The sequence below is a fragment of the Poecilia reticulata genome, chromosome 14, assembly GCF_904066995.2.
Source record: "Poecilia reticulata chromosome 14, P_reticulata-male-v2, whole genome shotgun sequence".
Classification (NCBI taxonomy): Eukaryota; Metazoa; Chordata; class Actinopteri; order Cyprinodontiformes; family Poeciliidae; genus Poecilia; species Poecilia reticulata.
In genome coordinates this window covers 21,099,947-21,126,625 of record NC_088843.1, presented here as the reverse complement: position 1 = coordinate 21,126,625, position 26,679 = coordinate 21,099,947, and the positions used below count along the sequence as shown (strand labels likewise).

Sequence of the window (26,679 nt, the reverse complement as noted above, 5' to 3'; positions counted from 1 at the left end):
TATGTCTGAACTTCAACATACTTATCTCTTGTCTAACTTCATCTATGGGGAATTTCAAGTTTAAATGAACCATTTAAGTCATCAAATCTATATAAAGTAATGTTTATTCGACCATAGTATGATTTGTTTACTGAGTATTCTTCTGTTTTGTCTCGTTTCAGTTTCACACTTTTTCGCATTAAATCCTCTTCAAATACAACACTGGGCTTTTCCTTGAAGGAAGTGACAAGAGACACAGTTTAGCTCACATTGGGTGGATCAGTGCATTTATCTTCAGGACTGTCCTGCATTTGAAACCTTGTGGGATCAAAAACCATTCTGGAAAATTGCCAATTTGGCCAACGCTTACAGAGCGCCGGCGATGATGAGGCTAACGGGAAACACGTTGTGGGGTGTGCAGGTGGGTGTGGGTAGAGGCTGTGGAGAGGAAGGACCTGCGGAGTTGGGCGAGGAACCCATTATATCTGCTTGCAGTTCTAGGTTAGCTTTGTCTTCTATTTATTTTATGCTTTCAGGGGGTGACTCATATGTCATCCCCCACAGGTCTCTGCAGTCCTCCCGTTCTGGATCTCTGTTCTGAACCGAACACGTCCGGTCCAGAGTTCATTGGGTCACAGATTAAAATCAGAAGCAGAGAATAATTATAAATATCATTTATTGTAAATCAACACAATCACAGATTCAGCTGATTGATTATACTTACTGAACAGTGAGCGACTCATGCAGTGTTGGTTTATAAAGTGGATAAAATGTAAAAGAATCAGAACCGACCCCGGTCCAAAATAAAGCTCCCAGGTTTTAGGACTTTAGATGATTTTATGTCCTTAATAAAGCACTAAATGATCAGATTAACGGATAATCTGTTGCCATTTAATGTTTCAAGAATCAGAATGAAAACCCTCTGAAGTTAAACATCATCAACAAACATGAGGAAGTTCTGGAAGTTCTCAGGTCCATGAATGACTCGGCAGATTACCCAGCTAGAACCAAACGAGCCATTTGGACTTGCAGGGAACCGGACCCAGGTTTTCCTGGTTCAAATATTTACACATTATTGCTTCAGATATTTTAATGTGACTGTATTCTTCACTTCCAGAAAACCAGACTTCATTTGAAGGTTCTGGGATAAGATTCTGCTTGGTTCTGTTTGGGTTCAAAGGTCACAAAGCAAGACATGGTGAAAAACTTCAAACTTGATGAGCTATAAAGGTGAGAAACCTCAGCAGAGTGGAGGTGGCGCTGCTCATGGCGTCGCCACGGCGGATCCGTCCAGATGTTCTGGTCGGATCCGTCAGACAGCCTTGCCCAGGATCAGGACGCTCATGAAGAAGAACATGATGAAGAAGAGCCACATGAAGAAGCGGTCCATGACCTTGGCAACCTTCCTCCACTCGGCAACGCGGCGCTGGGCAATGCGTTGGTCCTGGTAAGACCCAGCGATGGACTCCACGCTCTGCAGCAGCCGCTGGTGCTGGCACACACACCTGGTTCTGACCCGGATCTCCCTCTGGGTCGCTCCGCCGGCCGGCTGCTCTGCCTCTCTCTCCTCGGAGTGGTCGATGGTGACCAGCAGATCCTCCTTCCACACCGTTTCCTGCCCTCCTGCCTGCTGACCCCCCTCTTCCTGCCTCCCAGGACCCTCCTCTTCCTCACCTCGCCCCCCCCAGGCCCGCCCATTGACATCCCAGCTGGCTCCTCTTCCTCTGTCGTCAGACCGGCTGTGGGACTCCTGCCGGGAAAGTGGCTGCTTCCTGGACGGCGCCCCCCCCAGGCAGCTGGCCCCCACCTCGCTGACGAAGCAGATCCGGGCCAGGAAGTTGAGGACGAGGAGCTCCGCCCACTTTGGGACGGGCCGGGCCTCGGAGCCACAGTGGTGGATATTCATGATGAAGATGGTGAGAGCGGTGGACGCGGTGACCATCGTCATGGTAGCGATGTAGTACTTCCCTGGTGGGACACAGACAGGTTACCATCTGGACTCAGAACCAGGTCAGACTTAAAAGGCCAGTACCATGTCCTCCAGACACATAGGGCCATTTTATAGCTCAGCAACTATTATTATAAAAATATCAAGTATAACTTAAAAGAAATGCTACTTCCTTATTTAAAGCCCTGAAATTTGGCCTCTGTCTCTTTAAGAATCTCCTCCTCTCTCTGAAGCTCCGCCTCTAGGAAGTCATCCCAATATGGCTCCTCTATTAACAAGTTATGGGCTAGGTCCACCCAGGCATTTTGCTCAGCTGAATGGTTGCCATGGAGATTAAAGGATTTCTCACACATGAAAGAATCAAACCAGCACTGCAGGGAAAAACATTAGAATACGATGAAAGCTGACTTTACATGATACTGCCCCTTTAAACAGAACCAACCCTGACCAAAGCTAACTGACAAACAGATTATTTTTCCTATTTCATCCATATGGCCGTCACCATGGCAACGAGGTCAAAAAGACATGTATTTATTAAAGCTGAATATTTATTAAGTTTGAACCGGTTCCTGACTTTAGCCTGCTCCTCTTCTTTTCCCTCCTCAGTGTGTGTGTGACAAGGTGTGTGTGACTCGGTGTGTGTGTGTGGATTTAAAGCTGCTGCCGGAGCTGCCCGGTGCTGAATGGATCGGCGGATCCTGAGCAGTGATTGGTGGATTCGCTGACAGGAAGCATCGACCCGCCGGCTTCCTGCTGATTGCTCTGCCATAGTCATTACGGCTGATCTGCTGACTCAGCAGGATTTAAACTTTTCCTGGTTCTGCTCTGATGGAGCGACCTGATGTGGATCCCAGCCAGGAATCTAAATCCTTTAATTAGGAGCAAGGCCTTCACCCCCCAGCAGAGCTGGAGGCTTTATCCGTTTATCTGAAAGTCGTTTCCTCCATGGAGTCAGACTGAAACGCTGCTGTTCATTAAAACTTCCCTCAGAGAGATTACAGGATTCAGTGAGAAAATAACTTTATGCCTCCAGATATGATTATTAGATAAAACTGCAGCATTTCTGTTCTGCACAATTGATTCTGACCTATAATAATGAGGTAGTTAGTGGTAATAATGTGATTATTAATGTGATTAAACTCAGCTGTTTTATTGTTACAAGCTGACATTAAATCTCTGCCTGCATGCAGCATCAGCTTCATCTGCCTGCAGCTTTAACAACAAGCGAAATAAAAAAATTGCTTTTTTTTTTATCTAATAAAGAATCATAGAAATGTACATAATCTCACTGCATCACATTCATTTTCATATTTATTTCTCCTGCAGATATAAAAACCAGAGAGAAATATTAACATTTCTACCTGAGATCATTTCTGAATAAAACACTCCAAACATACTTATTTTTGTTGTATGGCAGGCAGTTTTAACATTAAATCAGTTTAATCTATAATTACATTCTAGTTATCTAAGAGACGGCTGCTTAAGTCCGCAAAGAATTTATTGTTTATTCTTTCCAAAAAACACAAACAATTAGCTTAAATTGCTTAGAAGAGATAAAAGTGCTGCTATTGAACAACTTAAAACAATATTTGACTTTTAATAACTTTAAATGCTATGTAAATCTGGGGCAGTTTGACAGAATAATTATCAGTGACGTTTCCTGGCTAGTCAGAATATTCATTCAACATATCTGGAATAGAAAAACCATCTAGATTAAATATATCTACTTCAATCGAAGACATAACAAATTATGATGAGTCAGAATTCCAGATATCTATAAGTTAGTTTTGCTGACTCATCATTCATCTGCACTAATCTAACATCGCATATCTATGCTTAGGATATCTTGAATGATGGAGTCATTAATGTGCCTTTAATTGGAACCAAAGGTAATCTATCTTAATTGTGTTTTATGTTGATGTTTGATAGCAGACATGTTGAATCCTGCTGTCAGACATTTCTCCTCTGCTGAGGTTCAGGACAGAGAAAACTCCTCACCGATCAGTGGGACGCTCTCGGATGGCGGCATGCTCTCAGCCACCAGCAGCTGGAACACGGTGAGGGCCAGCAGCACCGTCACGCCCAGCGATACCTTCTCGCCCGAGTCGGCGGGCAGGTAGAAGCCCAGCGGCGCCAGGAAGGAGATCATCATACAGGGCAGCAGCAGGTTGAAGATGTAGAAGGAGGCGCGGCGCTTCAGGTGCAGCGTGAAGGTGATGTCCGGGTACGGGTCCGAGCAGCAGCCGTACAGGATCACGTTCTTCTTGGCCGGCATGCGCAGAACCTGCGGGACAGGGGCCAGAGGTTGGTCACAGCAAGCTGGGCAGCAAGCAACATGGCCGGTGACCTCTCACCTCCCACTCCACGTTGGGGACGAAGTCGGCCAGGTCGGCACTGTCCAATGCGTTGAACAGGTCCATCTGGTTCCCGTTGTGGGTCCAGGAACCGAAGGTCAGGTGGCATTGCTGAACGTCGAAAGGGAAGAATGCCACGTCCACCGAACATGAGCTCTTAGTGATGGCCGGCTGGTCCCACGTCACCTGGCCATCGTTACGCAGCACCACGTTGGTCTCCATGGAGCTGGAGAACTCATCGTCCGCACTGCGGAGAGGCGAGGGTTAAACCTCAAGGAAATCACAAGCCCTGCCCACCTAATGTAACTCCTCCCACATGCAGAACTCATCATCCACACTAAAGACAAGGAAGGGTTAAACCTGGAGGAAACAAGGGCCTGAAGACCACAAGCACTATCCATCCTATAGTAGCCCCACCCACCTATTGTAGAGCACGATGTCGGGCCTCCAGACGTAGTGACTAGGGATGCGGATGGCGTCCAGGCCGTCGTACTCGTCGCTCCTCCAACTCAGGAAGGCGTCCATCCACACCTGGCGGATCCACAGGTAGGTGGTCAGGATCTGGTTCCGCTCGTCCTGCAGAGAACGGAGCAGTGAGGTTGGGGAGCCGCCGAGCGCGTTCAGATGGCGGCGGCGTGGTTACCATGTCGATGATCTGGGACAGAGTGATCTGCAGCGTGACGTTGATGACGTGGTCAGTGTCATCCACCGGCCGCAGAGCATTGGTGTAGTTGGAGAAAAGGTTCTTGAGCAGCTTCTGGGCGAAGCGGCCATGGGCCGAGAAACACCCTGCAGACCAGATTATTCTGGATTATTCATGCTGAAATGCTTGGTCTATAACTTTTTCTCATGTTTCTTTAATTTCTCTTTTCAAACGTTAAACTTGTTTCCAGGAGTTTCTGTCCTCTGATCTGATTGTGAATCATTTGTAATCCGCAGCGCTTCCTGCTGCAGCTGATGCATTCCCTCCTTAATTAACCTGATCATCACCTCAGCCTAAATCTGGAACAGGAGGATTACACTAATCCATTCATTAATGAGGAACAGGCTCAGAATCTGATTCAATTCTTTTAGAAATTAAAGTTGTTTAGCATTCTTTTTATGAGTTCACATTTCTGTACTTATGTTTTTATTGGTTGGATGCCTGCAGCTGCTGACCAATCAGATGAGAGAACCCTGCAGGTGATCCATCAGAACCTGATCTCCCGTCTCCCCCTCTGATCAGAGGAACTTCCTCATAAGGGTGGAGGGAAACTCTGCATATCCATAAATCAGGAATAAAATCCAAGAACGGCCCAGAACCAGCAGCAGAACCAGCAGCAGAATCAGCAGCAAAACCAGGTGGGCCTGCTGAGGTTCTGTTGTGAGCCCAAAGCTGCTGGGTTCCAATGAAATGAGGTCCAGATGAATTATAACTAGAATATGAATGAATCTGCCGTGGTTCTGATGAAAACAGGAATAAAACCCAGTGAGTCTCTGTGGCTGTTGGAACTGAACTGGGTTCTTGTTCGGCTCGGTTCTGGTCCGATTCATGTTTCATTGAGTTGAGCAGCAGCTTGCTGAACTAAAAAGGAGCGGCTGCTGCGGCGCTGACCTTCAGATTCCTGAGGACAGGAGACGCTGCTGCTCTGGACAAACATGGACATGCTTACTGGACCTGGTTCTGGCCCGGTTCTGGCCCACCATCTGCACCAGCTGGGGATGTTTGTCAGAACCTGGCGGCCTTTAGCGCGTCTGGGAGATAATCTGAGACAGGACGCCTCCCATGTCTCTCTGGGCTAAATATTTACCTTGTTTAGGCTGATTCTCCCTGGCAGCCGTCTTGCCTCTGGGGTTATTTACCTCCAGATTAGATCAACTTCCTGCTCAACGTCCCTCTGTTTACCTCATTTCTAACCTTTATTAGTCAGCGTGCGCTTTAAATCTAAGGACCAAATCACAATCTGAATCAGATACAGATCAAAGTAGTCACCATAAACATTTATTTGTGCTGCATTACATCATGAAATATTTGCTGCTGCCTCGTTAATAAACCCCAACATTTGATTGGTTCAGCTGACTTTAGGGGCACCAATCAGGTGACGCCTCACAAATCATCATCATGATTATTCCTCAAGTCACAACTTTTACCCAACAATTACCAATAACTTAAAGAAACATTTTATTTATCTACTCATTAAGGAGAACTGGGTGAATCTGATGCGTCAGGAGGCGTGAAGAGGGTCGGGCGCAGCAGGCGCAGTGGGCGAGTCTGATCAGAGGCTCTCTGTCTGTCGCTTCTTCTTTCTGCAGCTTCAGAGAGACAATCCTGGGTCCAATGAAATCACCAGAACCAACTTCCTGTTTCTGTCTGAACTGAGGAGAAAACTCTGATTCTGCTGGATGGACAAACAGCGGGTCCAGGTCTCCGATTATCTGGTTCTGAAATGATCTAGACACCAAGCTAATGCTAACCTGGGCGGACCTCAGCCGTTAGCATCCCATAATAATCCATCATCACTGGATAATAATAATAATTTTTTTATTATTATTATTATTATTATTATTATTATTATTATTAATGTTTACTATTATTAATATTAATATAATAAATACCGTTATTATTATTATATCATTAATAACAGTAATAAATAATAATAAAGCTCATGGTTTCACAGTAAGCCAGTTCCTCCTGTCCCTCCGTTACATTTGATGAACTCTGGAACTGGAATGTTCTGGTTGTTTATTTCTGTCTCTTATGATTCGATTCTCCAGTAAAACTCTTGATGTCCATAAGCATCTCCCCCCTCAGCATGATGCTCCCTCTACCGGATCACCAGCCGGGCTAAGCTCCGTCCACACTGGGGACTAGTGTGAAAAGACTAGTGGACCAGAACCGGGCCACAGAAAACCAAAGCAGCCAGATAGAACTGAATAAATGTAACCAGAGAGGATATGGAGAACCTCCAGACAGGTTCTGGTTCTGGTTCTGCTGGATCAGCTCAGTGAGCCCAGATTGAAGGTTTTGGTTCTGATGAGAAAAAGTTCTGCTGAAGTTCTTCTCTAATGCTTCAGAAGCTGCTGGAATCTGGACCAGACCGGGAGATTCTGCCTCACTCTGACTGTTTACAACCTTTACCTCATGCTGTCCTGGTCCGTTTCTTTCCCATTCCACTACGTCTCACTGCCCAGCAGAACCAGAACCAGTCTGTAAATGTCCTGACTTCTGTCCTCCAGGTGGGACGTGATGGACTCTGTCCGTCCAGAACCTCCACAGAACCGGCTCTGTTCTCAGAATAAAGCATCAGAACTTTGTGTTTCAGTTCCGAAACCAGTTCCAGTAGAGGTTTCGGTTCTGGTTCTGGTCCAACCCGAGCGTAGACCCACATTAAACTGTTCTTACCTGGAAGCAGCAGCAGCAGCAGGACGGCCGAGGTTCTGCAGCAGAGCTCCATCCTGGTTCTGATCCGATAGATGGAGTGGGTCCAGACTGAGGAGGAGAGGGAGGGGGAGGGGCTGAGGCAGAGGATGGTGATGAAGGTCTGAGCGTGTGCAGTAGAGCTCTGGTCTCTGATGTATGAGGAGTCGTTAGTGCTCCACCTGCTCTGCACCATAGGACAAAACTCTGCAGGACACCGTCCACCGTGCCTGGAGGACAGATGACCCAAAACTCCATCAGTCAGTTTTGGGTCTGCTGACCCAAAACTCCATTAGTCAGTTCCTCTTTGACCCAGTTAAAGGAACCAGAAGACAGACTACAGTTCATCTGTTTCACGATTGAATCAGATGAATCGATTCAAAATGGTGAAGATTTTTGTCTGAGCATGCTCAGTTCAGATCAATTCAGTTCATCAGTACAGTTCATTCATCTATTCATTCCAGCTGATCCTGGTTATCAGTGCAAAAAGCTAATTTCATTGTTAAAATGAGATTAAAAAGTTTCTAAGAAAACCCAGCAACATGCTCATCATGCAGCTCTGGAAGTGGGACTTCCTGTAGAACCTACCTGTCACAGTCAGAGTCTGCAGAGGTTTGTCAAAATGTGGTGAGCAGGAAGACAAGCTGACTTTTTCTCCTACTGCCCTCCAGTCTGCATTATCTGCTGTTATTCCAGCTCTTAACTTTTTGTTTCCTCAGTTATGTCTACACCTGCTCTGTGTTCCGATTGGCTGATTCCCTCCTGGAGGCGGGGCATCAGCAGTCATGATGCTGCCATCACCTAATCGTTTTATGTCTCCTGCTGTTAACTTTTTACTGTAACATAGAAAGTTCTCCTGGTTCAGTTCTTCTGCTCTATCAAACCTCCAGTCGGGTCAGACGGCCTCTGGTACCGACCCGGTTGTGGTCCTGCTGGAGGTTTTTTCCTGTTCCAATTAATTTTTTTTCCTCTCTACTGTCGCCCCCTGCTGGTCAGGAGCAGCTCTGCTGGGTTTCCACAGAAACTGAACTGATTTAATATTCCTCCATTAAAATGTTAAAATAGAAAAACAAAAGAAAATATTTTCATGAGAGCAGAAGATCAAAGATTCCTGCTGTGAACAGAACCAGAACCAGGACCAGAACCAGCTGAAGGTTCTGGAGTTTCTGATCCAGTTTCCCAGCTGCTGAAGGACGGAGTATGTGACGTTAGCTGAGTGTCCAGCAGGGGGCTTCAGAGACTTTTACATCAGCAGGATCAGGTTCAGCTGCTGGGTTTGGGTTACCACCAGGCTGCAGGTCAAAAGTCACAGGTTGCTTTTGGGTGTTTCTAATATTTATATATTGATTTATTATTATTGATTTATTTGCTATGCCTTCTAGAGTTGTTATTTTAAAATTTGGTTTGCTGTGTTGCACGATGATGATAAACGAATTCTGCTTCTGATCTGATGGGCAACAGTACCAGAACTGGAACAGAACCAGAACCAGGACTGGAACAGTCCTGGTTCTGCTGTTGTTCTGGTTCTGCAGAACAACAGCAGAACCAGAACATAATCAGCATTCTTCATCGGGTTGTTTAGCCTCTTCAGGTCTTTGATTCTGGTTTTGGTTCTGTACCGGACGGTTCTGGTTCTGGTCTGGAGAACCTCTGGAGGTAATGGTGTAAAGAAGTACTCTTCAGTCAGAAGTGTCAGAGGACCACTGTAATACAGACTGCTACAGGAGGCCGTTCCTGCCCCTCATTGAATGATTTGCATTATAACATCTACAGATCCTTCTCAAAAAATGAGCATATTGTGATAACGTTCATTATTTTCCATAATGTAATGATAAAAATTAAACTGTCATAAATTTTAGATTCATTGCACACCACCTGAAATATTTCAGGTCTTTTATTGTTTTAATACTGATGATTTTGGCATACAACCCAAAATTCCTATCTCAAAAAATTAGCATATTTTATCCGACCAATAAAAGAAAAGTGTCTTAATACCAAAAAAGTCAACATTCAAATAATTATGTTCAGTTATGCACTCAATACTTGGTCAGGAATCTTTTTGCAGCCTTCAATTCGGCGTGGCATGGAGACAATCAGCCTGTGGCTCTGCTGAGGTGTTATGGAGCCCAGGATGCTTCGATGGCGGCCTTAAGCTCATTCAGAGTGTTGGGTCTTGCGTCCCTCAACTTTCTCTTCACAATATCCCACAGATTCTCTATGGGGTTCAGGTCAGGAGAGTTGGCAGGCCAATTGGGCACAGTAATACCATAGTCAGTAATACCAGTGGTTTTGGCACTGTGAGCAGGTGCCAGATTGTGCTGAAAAATTAAATCTTCATCTCCATAAAGGTTTTCAGCAGATGGAAGCATGAAGTGCTCCAAAATCTCCTGATAGCTGCTGCATTGACCTGACCTTGATAAATCACAGTGGACCAACACCAGCAGCTGACATGGCTCCCCAGACCATCACTGACTGTGGGTACTTGACACTGGACTTCTGGCCTTTTGGCATTTCCTTCTCCCCAGTCTTCCTCCAGACTCTGGCACCTTGATTTCCAAATGACATGCAAAATTTGCTTTCATCCAAAAAAAATACTTTGGACCACTGAGCAACAGTCCAGTGCTGCTTCTCTGTAGCCCAGGTCAGGCGCTTTTGCTGCCGTTTCTGGTTCAAAAGTGTCTTGACCTGGGGAATGCAGCACCTGTAGCCCATTTCCTGCACACGCCTGTGCACAGTAGCTCTGGATGTTTCTACTCCAGACTCAGTCCACTGCTTCCTTAGGTCTCCCAAGGTCTGGAATCAGTCCTTCTCCACAATCTTCCTCAGGGTCCGGTCACCTCTTCTCGTGCAGCTTTTTCTACCACACCTTTTCCTTCCCACAGACTTCCCACTGAGGTGCCTTGATGCAGCACTCTGCGAACAGCCTATTCGTTCAGAAATTTCTTTCTGTGTCTTACCCTCTTGCTTGATGGTGTCAATGATGGCCTTCTGGACAGCAGTCTTACCCATGGTTGCGGTTTTCAGTAATGAACCAGGCTGGGAGTTTTTAAAAGCCTCAGGAATCTTTTGCAGGTGTTTAGAGTTAATTTGTTGATTCAGATGATTAGGTTAACTGCTTGTTCAGAGAACCTTTTCATGATATGCTAATTTTTTGAGACAGGGATTTTGGGTTTTCATGAGCTGTATGCCAAAATCATCAGTATTAAAACAATAAAAGACCTGAAATATTTCAGGTGGTGTGCAATGAATCTAAAATATGTGACAATTTAATTTTTATCATTACATTATGGAAAATAATGAACTTTATCACAATATGCTAATTTTTTGAAAAGGACCTGTATAACATTTAATTTCCCTTTGGGATCAATAAAGTATTTCTGAATTGACCAAATAGGATTAATGATTTATAAATATTCATGTTTCAGTTAAATGTTTATATGATACAAAGTTTTACTTTGATTTAATGCAATATGTAGATTTGAATGTAATTGCTTGATAAATTTATGGGACGTTATGTGTTCTTTCACTTCTCAACATTATGTAATGCCACGCCCCCTCTCTCTCTCATTGGCTGAGCGGACCGTCACTTCAAACTGAACCAGCCAATGGTAGTGTGCGGATCAAGATGCAAACTAATACAAACTAACCGCCGCCATGTTGTGTCTCCGCGGCCCGGAGGGACGTCCGGTCGTAAATAGTAAATGACGGTACCGCCCGCTGGGCCGCTGACTGGACTGGACCACAGCAGGACGCCATGAGCCGTCCGTCCTCAGCCGGAGGTGGAGGACTGGGAGCCGGTAAAGCAGGTGGGGGAAAGCCCGGAGGCTCCGGAGGCACCGCTTCTGCCGCCGCCGCTGCCGCCGCCGCCGCGGCCGCAGCAGTGGCAGCTACCGCCGGTGTGGGCTCCGTCCCCGGCTCGGGTTCCGCCGCCTCATCCTCCGCCGGTTCGCTGCCGCATGCCGCGGCTCTCCCCGGCCAGTCCCCGGAGCTGACGGCGCTGTTCGAGTGCCCGGTGTGCTTCGACTACGTTCTGCCGCCCATCCTGCAGTGCCAGGCGGGTCACCTGGTTTGCAACCCGTGCCGCCAGAAACTGAGCTGCTGCCCGACCTGCCGCGGCCCGCTCAGCCCCAGCATCCGGAACCTGGCCATGGAGAAGGTGGCCTCCACATTGCCGTTCCCCTGCAAGGTAAGGTACCGGACCGGTCCGAACCGGGCTGGGCTGGGAGACACCGATCACTCCGCTCGACGCTTCCACTGCATGCGCGCGCGTCGGGTGACGTCATGGGGATTCCTTCTGAACCAAAACAAAGCTAGAGTCTGTACCCGTCCGATTCTGGTCCAGAAACAGAACCAGGAATGAGACATTCAGGTGGTCAGAGCGCAGGAGTCTGGTTCTGGTTCCTCAGGAACCAGAGACAGTGTTCAGTGTGATCCTTTTTTGGAATAAATATTATTAATTCAATGTTGATCTGGTTCTGGAGCTGTTTGGGTCAAGCTCTGCCGCTCTGCCTCAGTGTAACAGAACCTGCCGTCTCTGGTTCTGTTACAGACACATTAAAGTTGAAGTGGATTGGACTGAAATCTGAGTCCTGACCTCTGACCTGATCTGGGTTCTGGTTCTACACATCAGCATCAGAAATGTCCTCTTAACTCTAAAAAAGCGTTTTTTATAGTTTCATGATGTTTTTTCTGGTAAAATTGTCTTTATTCTGCTAAAATGTAGATTTTATTCTGATAATCAAACTTCTGGCTCAGGAATAAAAAACACTTTTTAACTGTATTTTCTATTATTTATTTGTTTTTAGAAAAGAAAGTGAGGGGAAAAGAAATTTATTAAAATCTGATCTGGTTGGAAAAACTCACTTTTTATTTTTAAGCAGCAGAACCAGAACCTGTTCTCAGCTGTCGAACCCAGACATCCAGTTCTGGTTCTATTCTTGTTCTGACCCAGTTCTGGCTCGTTCCCCTTTCCCTGCAGTACTCTGGTTCCGGCTGCCTGCTGGTCCTCCACCACAGCCAGAAGGCCGACCATGAGGAGCTGTGTGAGTTCAGGCCGTACACCTGTCCCTGCCCTGGAGCCACCTGCAAGTGGGCGGGGCCTCTGGAGGCCGTCATGCCACACCTGATGCACACGCACAAGTCCATCACCACACTGCAGGTCAGAACACACACACACACAACTGTCTGGAGTCCAGTCAGAACCAGCAGAACTAGTTCTGCTGATTGCCTGAAAACTGTTAGTCATCAGAATAACCGATCAGTAAACTAATCAATATCTCCCTTCAGATATCCTGAGTCTGACCAGAGGTATGTAAACTTCTGAGTTCATGGAGGGAAAAAATTGTAAACATTCCCAGGTTTTCACCAGAACTGGTTGTGATGGTTCTGATCAGAACCCAGACGACTGGTTCTGATTGGACTATAAATCAATAACAAACACTTTAAAGACGTGAGCAATATATGATCAATGGATAAAACAAAAGAATGAATGTACAATATTTTCACTGATCTCTGATCCCGATCTGCACAGCATTCTGGGAGATGTAGGCTTTAGCCGCTTAGCCTGGGCCAACTAACTCTCACTTTCTGGTTGCCTAGCAACAGCCTGTAGGGTAACAGACAGTTTCAAATTCCCCCTGACTTTGGTTGCCTAGCAACAGCCTGCTGGGTGCATGGCGCAACAGTAGTTTCAGGTTTCTCCACTTTGCCTCAGAACTGCTTTGAAATCAAAACATGGAGTGAAAACTGGACAAGAGGTTAAAGGTCACATCACCAGTTCTGCTGTATGTATGATAATAAAAAAACCTGATCCATAATTATCAATATAATAAAGTTTTCTAGGGTCAGGGTCAACCACACACACTATGGGCGTGTGTGGTTGTGTCTGAGCTGCAGGTCAAAGGTCAGCATGCTGTCTCCCTGCAGGGCGAGGACATCGTGTTCCTGGCGACGGACATCTCGCTGCCCGGCGCCGTGGACTGGGTCATGATGCAGTCGTGCTTCAGCCACCACTTCATGCTGGTTCTGGAGAAGCAGGAAAAGTTCGAGGGCCACCAGCAGTTCTTTGCCGTGGTTCTGCTCATCGGCGCCCGCAAGCAGGCCCAGAACTTCGCCTACCGCCTGGAGCTCAACGGGAACCGGCGCCGCCTCACCTGGGAGGCCACACCGCGCTCCATCCACGACGGCGTGGCGGCGGCCATCTTGAACAGCGACTGCCTGGTGTTTGACACATCCGTCGCTCACCTGTTCGCTGACAACGGCAACCTGGGCATCAACGTCACCATCTCCATGTGCTGAGGATGGCGTGGTACCGACCCGGTACCGGCACGACCCGGTCCAGATCGGGTCTGATAAAAACTGTTGAAATAAAAGTTCTGTTGGGTCTGGTTCTGGTTCTGGTCAGTGATCTGTGGATCAGAACATTGTCTAGCTCAGAGACAGAACCGTTTCAGTTTGTTGGACCTGTCCAGCTGGCAGAACCTTCCGGGTTGATGGTCCACTTCTCCAGGGTTCGGTTCTGGAACCCAGTCAGAGAGAACTCTGACTGGGGTCGGTCATGTGACCTTTGACCTTGTGTTGGCAGAACTTCTACATCATCAACTGGTTCCTGCAGAAGTTCTCCTATGGGCCAGCAGGGGGAAGGAACCTGTTCCGGTTCTGGTGTTTCCCTTTGGCTTTGAGAGGAGAACCAGAACCTCCAGGAAGTCTTCATGTTGACTGCAGAACCAGAACCGCTGGTTCTGGATCAGTAGAACAATCCAACAGAACCTGACTCGTTCTGAAGGGCTTTTGAGCCGAACCAGACCGACCCTGGGGTTGGGAGGTTTCTGGTTCTGATCCAGCAGTGAACAGTCCAATCTGCCACCACAGCCTTACTTTTCTACCGCTGCCTTCTTTCTGTGCTGCTGAAGTTCTGATGAGACCCGCTGGACCCGGAGTACTGCTCAGCTCTACAGAACCAGAACACAAACAGTCCGGGTTCACTAATGACTGCAGCAGGAAGATACCTCAGAACTCCTCCAGAACCCCTCATGCCGGGAACTGGACCCTGACTGCAGCTCAGGACACGCTGGTTCAGCAGAATCTGCAGATTTGCGGTCAAAGTTCAAGCTCAGAATATGTAACGCTACTATAAAGATCAGTTTATGTGAGCAGAAGAAGAAACATCAACTTTTTTTCATTATTAGAACCTTTACATTTCCAGCTGAGGCCAGAGAAAACCTCCGGCCCTTTAAATCATTCCAGGCAGTTCAACCTCACAGACACCTTCAATCAACGTATGAATGTAAAACACCACAAATGCATCAATAAGGAATAAAACCTGCCTGATGCTCCATCCACCCACCGTTACATTGTCGGGTTCCACTTGCTGAAACTAGCTTAGCATCGTTAGCATGCTAGCTGTTGGATTCCAAATAAATTTCTGACTCACGAGGAGATGAGCTTCAGATGTTGAATATAAACACTGTCTTTTAGTTGGTCTGTGATTTGGTCTAACCGGTTCTGGGTCAGTGTGCTGGTCCGGACCGGGACCACAGCCGTCTGGAGTCCAGTCTTCACCGAGATAATCTAAATAAAATCGAATTATCGGATTCAGTCAGGTCCAAGTCTCATCTGGATCCCTTCAAACACTCCTTATGGAAAATAACTTATTTTTCTCTATTTTTAAATAAAAACGGATATCAGGCGTCTAAGCTGGCATATAACAGGTTAAACCCTAAAAACTGCTGAATGTTTTGAGCTGGGCTCAACTTGATGAAAATTATACTGATACAACATTCATCTGTAAAGTTTTCAGCAGTTTTTGTGTCGGTACTGCCACCTTGTGACCGCTGTAGCTGAAAATAAATCAAACAGTAAATCAGATTATGATTTAAAGCTAAACAGCCAGCATGCACGGGACGTTTTAATGATTAAAACAAAATGTTTTAGGTTTATTCACATAAACTCATCTGTTACTATGTTTTCTCTAACGGGAGCTAATTCAGGTAAAAAGAAAAGTCTTAATTGATCCCAGATGGACATTAAATGTTCATGTCTGACCTCAGAACCACCCCGGTTTGGTTTGAAAGCATGTTGAAGAACCCTCAGACATGCTAACAGTGTTAGCATTAGTGTTAGCATGGATGCTTAGTGCAATAATCAGGATTTATCAGAACTTTTTCACTTGCAACTGAAACACAATTAAGTTGGCGTCATAGACATCATGGTTGGCGTGACGTCAAACACTGACTTCCTGTTGATTCAAAATTACACTTCCCGTTTCCTTAAGCCTGCGACCACACTTTTTTCTGATTGGCCAGTTTAAAACACCCTACAAAAAAATGTGTGAAGAAATTATTTCTACTGTTTGCTGTCTGGAGGTAGATTCACCTTTTTCAGATGCTGTAACCAAATAAAAGAGTGAATAACCAATGATTTTATTTGCTTCTATTTTTTACCTCAGAAACATTCGGTTCTGTCTGGATAAACCCGGATCAGAACCTGGTCTGGATCAGTGACTCAGAAAAGCAGGGAATCACCATCGTAACCAGTGACTCAGCATTTTCCAGCTGCTTTTTCTTCTATTTAACTTAAAATGTTTCTTAGAAATGAAAGTTTCACCCAGCATTTATTTATTTTTTATTAAACAGATCTGTAAAAGTCTTTTTTTTTTCCTGCTGCGGTTTCAGGCCAGCTCCCCCTGGTGGCCGGACGCCATGCAGCTACAGCAGCAGCAGGAAGTGACATCACAGGAAACACTTTTGAAAAGAAACTTAAACGAGCTTCTGCTCCGGTTTCAGCAACCATCGTCTTCATCTACGCTCCATCTCTCGTCTCCTTGTGTCTCTGTCTCTTCTTCGGCTGTCCTCTCTGTCCCTCCATCTGTCTTCTCTGTCTTCCTCTCTCCTGTCCTCTCTTCTACCATCGTCTCTCCTTCTGTCTGTATCTCTGTCCCTGACATCTCTCGCCCTCCTTTCTGTCTCTCTGTCGTCTCTCCTTCTATCCCTGTCGTCTCTGTCCTCTCTTCTGTCCATCTCTCTGTCCGTGTCCTCTCTGTCCCTCCCTCTTTCTGGCACCCCATGGTGGTTGTACTTGTCATAGGCAGCGTCCTGTTTCTCCTCTTTAACCCGTATGGCTGCAGGAGGACGAGGAGACGAATCGGTCGAGGAAGACGACTCTCTGCTCTTCTTCTTCTTTTCCTTCTTCTCTTTCTTTTTTTTCTTCTTCTCTTTCTTATCTGAGGAAAATGAAAACAGCAAAAGAAGAAATTAAGAGACATCTGGTTTTGGGTCGGGAGTTTCTTGTCAGCAGGAAGTGACCTCACCCTTCTTGGCTTTCTTCACGGGGACGTCCTGCTGCTCGTCTTCCTCAGACGGGGCGGCAGCAGCAGGTTCAGTGGGTGCGCAGCCGTCTTCTCTGAGACGCTTGGTGATGTCATCAATGTCCTCGTGGTCTTTGGGAGGACGGTAGTTCTTCACATGGTCCACCCGGATGGTCCGCCCTTTGATCTGGAGCCCAGAAGCATGTCAATACCAGCAGGGGGTGGGGCCTCTCAGCAGGGGGCGGGGCCTCTCAGCACGCTCACCTTAATGCCGTTGAAGTTGTCCACAGCCAGGATGGTACTCCTCTGGTCCTCATAGCAAACGAAGCAGAAGCCTTTGGACTTGCCCGTCTTCTTGTCTCTCACCAGGTTGATGTTGACGATCTCGCCGTACCTGACCGGAACGTAGCTTTAGCGCCATGCTAACAGGACGACCTCTGGAGGTCAGAGCGAGCGGGACTTACTGGGAAAAGACGCAGATGAGGTCGCCCTCTGTCAGCTCGTAGGGAAACCCACCTGCAGGACCACAACACACACACATATACACACACCCACAGCTGATCACACACAGTGTAGATCATCATTTTTCTGTGTTCACACCCTGTTGCATCACTTCCTGTCTGGACCTGGATGGAAATACACAGGACTATAACAGTCAAAGCTAACTGCACTAATTATTATTTCCATTTTAATGTCTTACCATAAAGATTTTCACCATTCCTTTTTGAATCTTTGTACAAATTAAAGAATTAAACGGTCATTGTGAATTCTTTAGCGTTTCATGAATGTTTTAGTGATTTGTTTTTTTTGCTAATCAAAATTTATTATTTTGTGGAGCTACTTTAGAAATATTTACAATTTTGCAATATTTTTCCTCTTTAAATGTTCCCTTCAAAATCCACAAAGAGAACCAATTTGAGAAAAAACAATAAGCAGACAAATGTAACATTTTAATGTTTCTTCTTTAAAGACTTTGATCATGAATGAAAACTAGACATCAAGTCAGGCTTAGGCAACAGCAGAAACACAGAGTCACTTAAACTCTGATTTTCATCATTTTCACAGAAAATCTGGGATAAACTCACAATTATGTGTTAGTTTTAAAAACCAGAGGAATGAATAATCACTATATTTAGAAATGAAGTCATAGAATATGAATGCAACGTTTCACAGAATAATAAAACTGAGTTCATTGAATTATTTAGATATCAGTTAGCATCTTATTCTAGATGAGCCGTGTCTGTAGTAGCTGCAGATTTTTGGCCACTTCAGGCCTCCGTAGTAACATGTGTTAGGTGAAGGCCTCACCGACGAAGATCCAGGCGCTGTCCCTGTACTCGCTGTGCCAGGACACGGCCTCCTTGATGCCCAGGTCGGCCTCGCGCTCGTTCAGCTCATTGATCAGCTTCACCTTCGTCAGCGGACTGCAGATACAACAGAACCACCGAGTCGGACTCAACAACCAAACTGGACAAATTGGGACATCAAGTTTAATAAATCCATGCATGGTTTAAATATGTATCTCCTTATAACAGATAAAGCAGCTGCTCTACATTAGTCTCATCCATCCTCCGGTGTGAAGTTAGGTCAGACTTCACACTGGGCATCAACCCCTAGTCCCCCTTCCTGGAGGTTACATCCTAGAACAGGTGTCCACAAAGTCTAAACCAGTCCAACCTCCGAGTTCCAGCATGAAACTTCTGGTAGCAAGGGGAACCTTTCACATCAAATAATCACATGACTAAATAAGGCTGAATCGTTTTTAAATCCTCAGGAAGAAAACGGTCCAGATCTAAAATGATAAAGTTTTGGTGTTACTGTGTGAGCCGATTTAGAGAGCACCATATTTCTGTCTCTGTGGATGTTCTAGTTTGGGTTTGTTCTGACTTATCAGCCAGTTATTGATACACGTAAGTTTAAACTGATCAGATTGTGAATGAGGTCCGGGGAGGAGCGGAAGAGCGGCTGCTTCCCGGACCAGCTGCGACTGCAGGTCCGCTACAGTCTGCAGGAATAGGTCCTCAGGACATCGGTTCACTACCAGCAGAAAAGCAGCCTGAATGAAGGAGAAGAATCACTTACTTCATGGTTTAATACAGCTCGGAGGAAGCGGCGTGAGGAGGAAACGGTTTACTCTGTTTACATGACCAACTTCCGCTTCAAATCTCTCCTCTGCTGCCACCTAACGGTCAGATTGATACTAGTTGGTTATTAAAACGCATCTACTGTAAATCATCTGAGAGTTTAAAAGATGAAATAATTAAATAACTTAAATTAAATAAACAGTAAGGAGATTTTAGTATTTTTCCTTCTCAATAAACCTGATAAAAAAATCCGTTCTACTCCCCTCCTTTAGGGGGCGCTGTGAAGCTAGCTGTTAGCTGTTGAACCGGTTTAAAGTCTGCCTGGTCTGCTCGTAAACGTTACATTTATGTCTAATTTGACCTCTAAATATTTCAGAAAAATTGTTTATTCCGACGTTGATCAGTTTGATGTGAGCTAGAGTCATGAAATATCTTTAGTTTTAGTATAATTTAGCTAAATGTAATAACCTAGCTGCTAAATTAGCTCTTCTGCTGTTAACTGAGGGAACTTAAACTTTCAGGATTTTTATGTAAATAAACCGAACCGAACCGAAGCGGGTCCAGCTCCTACCTTCAGTGGTAAGTACATTTAATTTAAACCCGAATGCTGGAGCCAATTTAAAGCTTCCTGTCAGTTTCTGAATGCAGAGGTTTCTGTTTGGTGGAACAGAGAGGGATGGAAGTGAAACGTTACAGGAGCAGAGGTAAATAAAATAGAAATAAAAGAAGGTAGAGGACGTTAGGGACGGGGATCAAAGGTCCAAAGATTCTGGAAAAGGGGCAAGGTCATTTTATTATTATAAAATATTTAATCAACAAGGTAATTTAAAGAGTTTTACATGATTAGAAGGAAAATAAAACAAAAAACAAGCACACACAAAAAACATGACACAGCAGGCAAGAGGTTGAAAAACAGACACATATGATGATGCTCCGCTACTCACCAAATCAACTCTAACCAAGTAGGTTTCAGCCTGGTATTGAAGGGACTCGATGTTTCGGCTGGTTTTCAGTGTTCTGGAAGTTTGTTCCAGATCTGTGGTACATAGAAACTGAATGCTGCTTCTACATGTTTGGTTCTGGTTCTGGATGCAGCAGCAGATCTTTGATCCATTCAGTGATTTATGAACCAACAGAGGGATTTAAACAGGCGGAGAAGAGGAAGAATAATTGTTGCTTTAAATTAAGAACATTTTAGACGTTTAATGTTATAAAGCTGTTATGTCATCATCCGGTCCGTATCTGACCAGACTCCAGAACTGAGCTCCCAGTAAAAACAACTGGGCTCTTTTCTGACCAATCAGAATGCTGCCTCAGCTGTGCCGGGTTTGGGTGGGTTCTGTGGCTCCTCCTGCCAGACAGGGGCTGCTGTTGAGCTCAGCCTGTGGTAACCTTCTGTTTGTCTCAGAGGGACCAAGACAACAACGACGATGATGATCTCTCAGCTCTTCATCCTGTCCTCCAAGGGCGACCACCTCATCTACAAGGACTGTATCCTTCTGACCCGGTTAGCTCCAGGTCCTGGTTATGGTTCTGGTTCTGGGTCTGGATTTGGTTCTGGTCAGCCCAGCATCAGCCAATCAGAGTTTAGCTTTTTTCTGTGTTCAACACTTGACTCTGAGACTCAGATCGTGGAGAGGCAAGAAGTGATGTCATCGACATTTTCTATGAGAAGGTCACAGCGCTGACAGGAGACCAGCCGCCCGTCGTCATGGTAACACTGCTGTCCCTCTCTCTCTCTATCCCTCCATCTGATCCTCTGTTTTCCTGCAGAGCCACAAAGACCTCCACTTCGTCCACATCAGGCAGGGCGGTCTCTACTGGGTTGCCACGACGACAGCTGACTCCTCTCCATTCAGCATCATCGAGTTCCTGAACAGGTTGGTGTTGGTTCGCCCCCAGCTGCTGACCCGTCGGCCGGTGGTGACCTCTGACCTCTGCTCCAGGCTCAGCGGTCTGGTGAAGGATTACTGCGGCAGCCTGTCAGAGAAGGCTGTTCAGATGAACTTTGCCCTGATCTACGAGCTGCTGGACGAGGTGCTGGTGAGTCTGTGGCCACAGTCTGTGCTGTTGGTCTGACAAACAGAAGAGATGCCCTGAGCCAGAGCCGTAGCTCCGCCCACACGCACAGAGCGATTTGTGTTACTGTTGCTCATAGTAACATATTTAACTGAAAATGTGTGAAGAATGTCAATAAATATAAAAAATACAAAAGATAAAAAACTTGATCTGTCTGTGTTGGAATAATCAGAATTATTTTACTGTAGACAGACAGTGTCGCTTTTTGTAGACAGAAAAAAAGCAACAACTTTGTTTTTAAACTAATGAGAAACATGACAACTAGTAAATATTGAAGCAGCAGAGACCCGAGGAAGGTTCCGTGTCCGTCTGTCCATCCGTCCTGCTCTAGACACGAATCGCTGTGTCAGTCTGAATAATCATTTAGCTCCATGTGAAAGCGTTCAGGCTGTGACTCCATGTCTCCAGGACTACGGCTACGTCCAGATGACATCATCAGATGTCCTGAAGAACTTCATCCAATCAGAGGCCGTCTCCTCCAAACCCTTCAGCCTGTTCGACCTCAGCAACGTGGGGCTGGTACGTATCGCCCCCTACTGGGAGTCATTACGTCCCTTGCAGCCGGGCCCTGGTCACAACCTGATCAGAACCTGATCAGAACCACATCAGCAGAGGTTCTGCTCCTCAGGTCCAGCAGTCTGGGCTGAGTTGGACCAACATCTCCAACTTGTTGTTCTGGTCCAGGTTCCAGGTGAAGCCTGGAACCTGTAGAATCTGAACCTGTGGTGCTGGTTCTGATGGTTCTGGTGGTTCTGGTTCTGATGGTTCTGATTGTTCTCTGTTGCAGTTTGGAGCGGAAACCCAGCAGAATAAAGTTGCTCCCAGTTCTGCTGCCACCAGACCAATCCAGTCCAGCAGAGACCCGGTACCAACACTCTGGCTGTGTTTGACCAGAACCGGACTGCTGGTTCTGGTCACTGACGTGGTTTTGTTGTTCTCTAGGGAGGGAAGAGCGAGATCTTTGTGGATGTGATCGAGAAGATGTCGGTGGTGATCGGCTCCAACGTGAGTTCAGTCCAGGTTCTCCACCACCAGTAATATCCAGAACCAGAACCGCAGTCGGGAGGTTCTGGAGATTCAGACTCAGAAACAGAACAAACCTGGTGGTGTCATTCAGAGTCTCAGTGGAGACGTTCTGGGCTTATCTAGAGATGAACTGGACCTTCTGCTCTCCAGCTATCAGAACCTGAACGGTTTTGCTGGTTCTGTTGACCCATGACCCGAGCCGTCAGCTGCAGGCTGAGCTGTCTGTGTTCTGATCCACAGGGGGTTTTGATGAAGGCCGACATTGAGGGAGAGGTCCGAGTCAAGTGCTACATGCCGAGCTGCTCTGGTGAGTCTTCAGAACCAGAACCAGAACCAGGTGTTACTGGTACACCTGGTCCCAGTAACACCAGGTGTTCCTCTGTCTCCCAGAGATGCGGATCGGTCTGAACGAGGAGTTCAGTGTGGGAAAATCCCAGCTTCGAGGTAAGCTCCATCCCCTGACCTCTGACCAATGACCTGTCCAGTAGCAGGCTCTGTCCACTGAAAGGTTCTGACCCGTCTAGGTTACGGCGCCGCTGTCCGGGTCGATGAGTGCAGCTTCCACCAGTCGGTCCAGCTGGACGAGTTCCACAGCCACCGGATCCTCAGACTATGTCCCAGCCAGGGAGAGGTGACCTCTGACCCCAACATAACTGAGCTCTTCATCCTGTGATGACCTCACTGACTCCTACTCTTCCTCCTCCAGCACACAGTGATGCAGTACCGGCTGAGTGACGAGCTGCCGTCAGCGCCACCGTTCCGCCTCTTCCCCAGTGTGGAGAGGGACTCAGCAGGACGGTAAGCCCCGCCCCCTCAGGGGTTCTGATTCTGGTTCCGGTTCTAGTCTCCATCAGACTGGAGAACTGTTAGTCTTCACCAGCAGGGGGCAGCATCACCATCACCTCTATATCCTCCATGTTTATGCTTTTCCTCATTTTACTAAACAAATATTTTATTATTATCCATCTGACCTTTGACCTTATTCCCATTCTATACCTATGGTGATGTCACTTCCTGAGTTCTTGATGAAGCATTTCCAGAATATTAAAGCTGCTCAGCTTGTTTACAACTGGCTGTTCCTACCAGGGCGTCTCCATGGTAACGGTGAACTGCCACCAGGGGGCTCAGGTCCCTGCAGATGAAGCTGCTCTCTGATTGGCTGCTCTAATGAAGCTGTTGTTGTCTTCCTCAGGCTGCTGATGTACCTGAAGCTGCGTTGCGACCTTCCGCCCAAGAGGTCAGTCTCCCTGCTTCCTGAGGGGGCGGGGCCAGCGGCTCAGGTGAAGCACACCTGCTGCTCTGCGTCACTCTGCTCCCTGAGCGCAGCTGGAAATGGTTTGTTTGTTCAGGAGGAAATTGATCTGGGTTCTGTTGGTTCTGGATGGATCGGCAGTACCCAGGCCACTGACCCCATCATCACTGACCAGAACCAGGCCGGCTTGCTGCCACACCCTGCAGCCACTGCTCTGGTTCAACATGCAAATCAGGGCAGAGTGGCTGCAGCTCACCTGGCGGGTTGCTAGGAGACCACAGCTGGGTTCCTGTATGAGGAACAGCAACTTCTGGTTCTCCTGGTTCTGAACCGTTTGGTTATACCTGAGCGGGCCTGGTTCTGATCCTGGCTCTGCTGATGGAGCTCAGTGACCCGGTTCTGATCCAATTCTGATTTGGTTCTGACCCGCAGCTCAGCTGGACAGCAGTGCTGCTTTTTTGTTTTGAGTTTTGCTCACTAATTCAGGCTCAGATCATCTCCTGCCTCTGGTTCACAAACAGACACCAGCTGCATAAACTATAAAATAACAGAAGAATCAAAGATTAATATACAACAAGAACCCGGTCAAAACTGACTCAAAAGTAACCGGTTCTACCATCCAGCAGGACGGATCTGTCAGAGTTGACACCTATTAACACAGATTAAATAACACAGGAAAGACAAGAGAAAGTTAGATTCTGAATACTCGCGAGGAGAACAGACTGAGATGTGCTTTCAGTAACAATCTCCTACCGCTCTGAAAGCACATTTGCCTGCCCCTCTCTTTTTAGGATCCCTAATCACAGAGAGCGCTGTAACTCTAAAGGGAGGGGGAAAGACACTTCATCACACAGTTACAGCGCCAATGATTGTCACTAACTAACAACACAATCTTATCTTGCACTAGATAATCCAGTTCCTGACCCAGGGTCAAACAGAGCAAGTTGTACGTCTTCACGGCGATGGTTTTACAGCTATCTAACAGGTCAAAAAGCAGGGCGTTCTGTAAAGAGCTGCTGTCACTGCTCTTCTTCAGAGAGGCCCTCTGAGGAAGGAAATCAGAGTGATTAACAATACAGGAACATTTCTTAAAAGATATGACTAAACAAATAAGAGTACATAACATTAAGTACAGTAAGAACATTAGAGATGTATAACAACATTTGATGACAATACAATTTACCTAACAGGTCACATCTACATCCATTCATGGGTTAGAATGGCCTAGTCAAAGTATGAACCTGGATCTAAGTGAGAATATCTTGTAATTATGTGAAAAAAATAATATAGTGTGAATAACTTTCATAAATGTAATTAATTTAAATTATTTAGTTTAATTTCCCTTTGGGAAAGTATTAATATTAATAATAAAGTATTTTTTTAATTTGAATTGAATTGAAGGTCAGGATTTGTGAAAACATTTCAGTTCAGGTTCCTTCATGGTGGAAGATAAACTGTCCATCTAATCCAACAGATTATCTACCTTAGATTACACAGGAACAAATGAATGGATTCACAACTGCAAACTACAGACACTATAGTAAGTTACTGTAACAGAAAGTAGAAGTCACTGTAACAGGAAGATGGAGCACAATGATGATGATGATGACGACATCACCTTCTTCTCTTTGTAGCACCGCCATCAACCTCACCGCCTCCATCCCGGTTCCTAGAGGTTCTGTGAGGTGAGCGTTGCCATGGAAGCTCTGATTTGACTGTGGTTCTGGTGTTTGGCTTCCGACCCAATTTGGTTTGTAAAGTCGGATGGAAATAAGGAGCCGGCATCCGTTCCTGATGGATGGTTCTGGTACTGATCCAATGGAAGAACCAGAACCTGTCTTGGCCGTGGATGGATGCTGACCCCATGGTGACCTATGACCCTTGTGACCTCTGTGTTTCTCCCCAGTCTGTCCCAGGAGCTCAGCAGTCCTGATCAAAGCGCGGAGCTGCAGCTGCAGAACAGAACCGTGTTCTGGAAAATCCCGCGGTTCTGTGGAGGAACCCAGCTGTCCGCCCTGTTCAAGGTGACCCGGTTCTATTCTCTCTACCTTCTGGTACCAGAACCTGCTGGTCCACAACCAGTTCGCCAGAACCTGTAGATGCAATAATATGTCCAGTTTTTGACCCATTTCTGGAATGATCTGCTCCATATTTTCAATCATCATCAGAGTAGATGGGTTCTGAATCTGGTTCTGGACAAGTCTGGTTCTGGGCTGACAGCGCATGGTGTCAGTAACAGAACCGCTGATTCTGTCGTGTCCTCTGTCCCCAGCTGGACGTTCCGGGTCTGAGCTCCGCCTCCATGCTTGAGGTTGGTCCGGTCGGACTCAGCTTCGAGCTGCCTAAGTGGACCGGAACCGGATTACAGATCCGCTTCCTGCGCCTGTCTCCCATCCATCCCGGCCCATCTCAGCGCTGGGTCCGATACGTCACGCACTCCGACTCCTACATCATCCGGATCTGACCCGGTTCTGAACCGGCTGGACCTGGTCTGAATCTCTGGAAATTCAGTTCTGTTGGACCTTTTAAAGCAGAACTCTTGAGTCTAGAACCAGGAGGAAGTTCTGTGCTGATTCAGCCTGATCACGCTCACTGACCCGTTCCACTTCTGCTTCAAAACTTCCTGCTGATAATGATTCACCAGCCGACCCGGAGCAGTGCGGTGCTGAAGGTTAAACCCGGCTGCGGCCCGGCCCGACTCGCTGGGCTCGTCCCTTCCTCTGGGGTCCCACAGGAAGGCCCGCGGTTCTGATCCAGAACAGCGACAGGAAGCAGAGGAGGCTGCAGAGACAGCGGTAACTGGGTCGGCTCTGGACTTCCTGATGGAAACAGTTCTGACAGGCCCGGTTCTGAACAGCGCCTCCATAACATGTTGCTGCTCTGTTCCTGTTCAGGACAGAACCAGAACCAGTCCAGAACTCCTCTGACCCGCCCTGAGGTGATAGTTATCTGAAGAAAAGTTCTTCTTCGAGTTCTGTGATTTGAATAAGTTACTCTGATTTGCACTTATGCTAATCAGCTAATAGCAAAGCTAATTTTAGTCTATGGATAAATTCTGAAACACTTATTTCCTTGGATGTTTTTTAAGATTTCATTTGAATAAAGTTTGACATCTGGGTTGAAGTTTTAGTTTTTGACTGTTAAAAATCTTCAAAAAGTTAGACGTAATAGTCATGCTCTTATTTTGAAGTCTGTGGATACAGCAGCTCCAATTCATCACTCCACAGTTAACAGTTTAAAATCTGCTGAAGGCCTG

The 26,679-nt window shown here is 46.4% G+C and overlaps 4 protein-coding genes across 6 annotated transcripts; 2 read left to right on the top strand and 2 right to left on the bottom strand.

The window, feature by feature from the left end:
• Nucleotides 1-638: 638 nt before the first annotated feature.
• On the bottom strand, nt 639-9,799 carry LOC103459879 (neuronal acetylcholine receptor subunit alpha-10-like). 2 transcript variants are annotated; one of them, XM_017303008.2, is made up of 7 exons: nt 8,267-9,799; nt 7,664-7,908; nt 4,925-5,070; nt 4,703-4,857; nt 4,282-4,528; nt 3,926-4,211; nt 639-1,947 (listed from the first exon to the last, which is right to left on the bottom strand). In XM_017303008.2, exons 2-7 carry the CDS (start codon nt 7,872-7,874, stop codon nt 1,292-1,294), a joined length of 1,701 nt encoding a protein of 566 aa, XP_017158497.2. In that variant the 5' UTR covers nt 7,875-7,908; nt 8,267-9,799; the 3' UTR covers nt 639-1,291. The 2 variants fall into 2 exon arrangements, with proteins under 2 accessions (XP_017158497.2, XP_081471354.1); XM_081615228.1 differs by having other exon boundaries at nt 7,664-9,799.
• Nucleotides 9,800-11,279: 1,480 nt separating this feature from the next.
• Nucleotides 11,280-14,064, top strand: siah2l (seven in absentia homolog 2 (Drosophila)-like). Its single transcript, XM_008401808.3, has 3 exons — nt 11,280-11,864; nt 12,657-12,836; nt 13,604-14,064. Exons 1-3 carry the CDS (start codon nt 11,433-11,435, stop codon nt 13,973-13,975), a joined length of 984 nt encoding a protein of 327 aa, XP_008400030.1. The 5' UTR covers nt 11,280-11,432; the 3' UTR covers nt 13,976-14,064.
• Nucleotides 14,065-16,287: 2,223 nt separating this feature from the next.
• Nucleotides 16,288-19,971, bottom strand: rbmx2 (RNA binding motif protein X-linked 2). Of its 2 annotated transcripts, XM_081615227.1 has the most exons (7): nt 19,638-19,971; nt 19,065-19,164; nt 18,291-18,406; nt 17,447-17,498; nt 17,247-17,376; nt 16,986-17,169; nt 16,288-16,898 (listed from the first exon to the last, which is right to left on the bottom strand). In XM_081615227.1, exons 2-7 carry the CDS (start codon nt 19,067-19,069, stop codon nt 16,474-16,476), a joined length of 912 nt encoding a protein of 303 aa, XP_081471353.1. In that variant the 5' UTR covers nt 19,070-19,164; nt 19,638-19,971; the 3' UTR covers nt 16,288-16,473. The 2 variants fall into 2 exon arrangements, with proteins under 2 accessions (XP_081471353.1, XP_081471352.1); XM_081615226.1 differs by lacking the exons at nt 19,065-19,164; nt 19,638-19,971 and adding an exon at nt 18,536-18,561.
• ap4m1 (adaptor related protein complex 4 subunit mu 1) lies at nt 19,327-26,540 on the top strand. The gene is made up of 16 exons (XM_008401809.3): nt 19,327-19,645; nt 20,475-20,557; nt 20,695-20,780; nt 20,840-20,946; nt 21,013-21,109; nt 21,554-21,664; nt 21,933-22,010; nt 22,088-22,150; nt 22,412-22,478; nt 22,562-22,615; nt 22,696-22,802; nt 22,878-22,969; nt 23,364-23,408; nt 25,058-25,108; nt 25,330-25,447; nt 25,696-26,540. The coding sequence occupies exons 2-16, from the start codon at nt 20,497-20,499 to the stop codon at nt 25,885-25,887; spliced, it is 1,329 nt and encodes a 442-aa protein (XP_008400031.2). The 5' UTR covers nt 19,327-19,645; nt 20,475-20,496; the 3' UTR covers nt 25,888-26,540.
• Nucleotides 26,541-26,679: the final 139 nt, after the last annotated feature.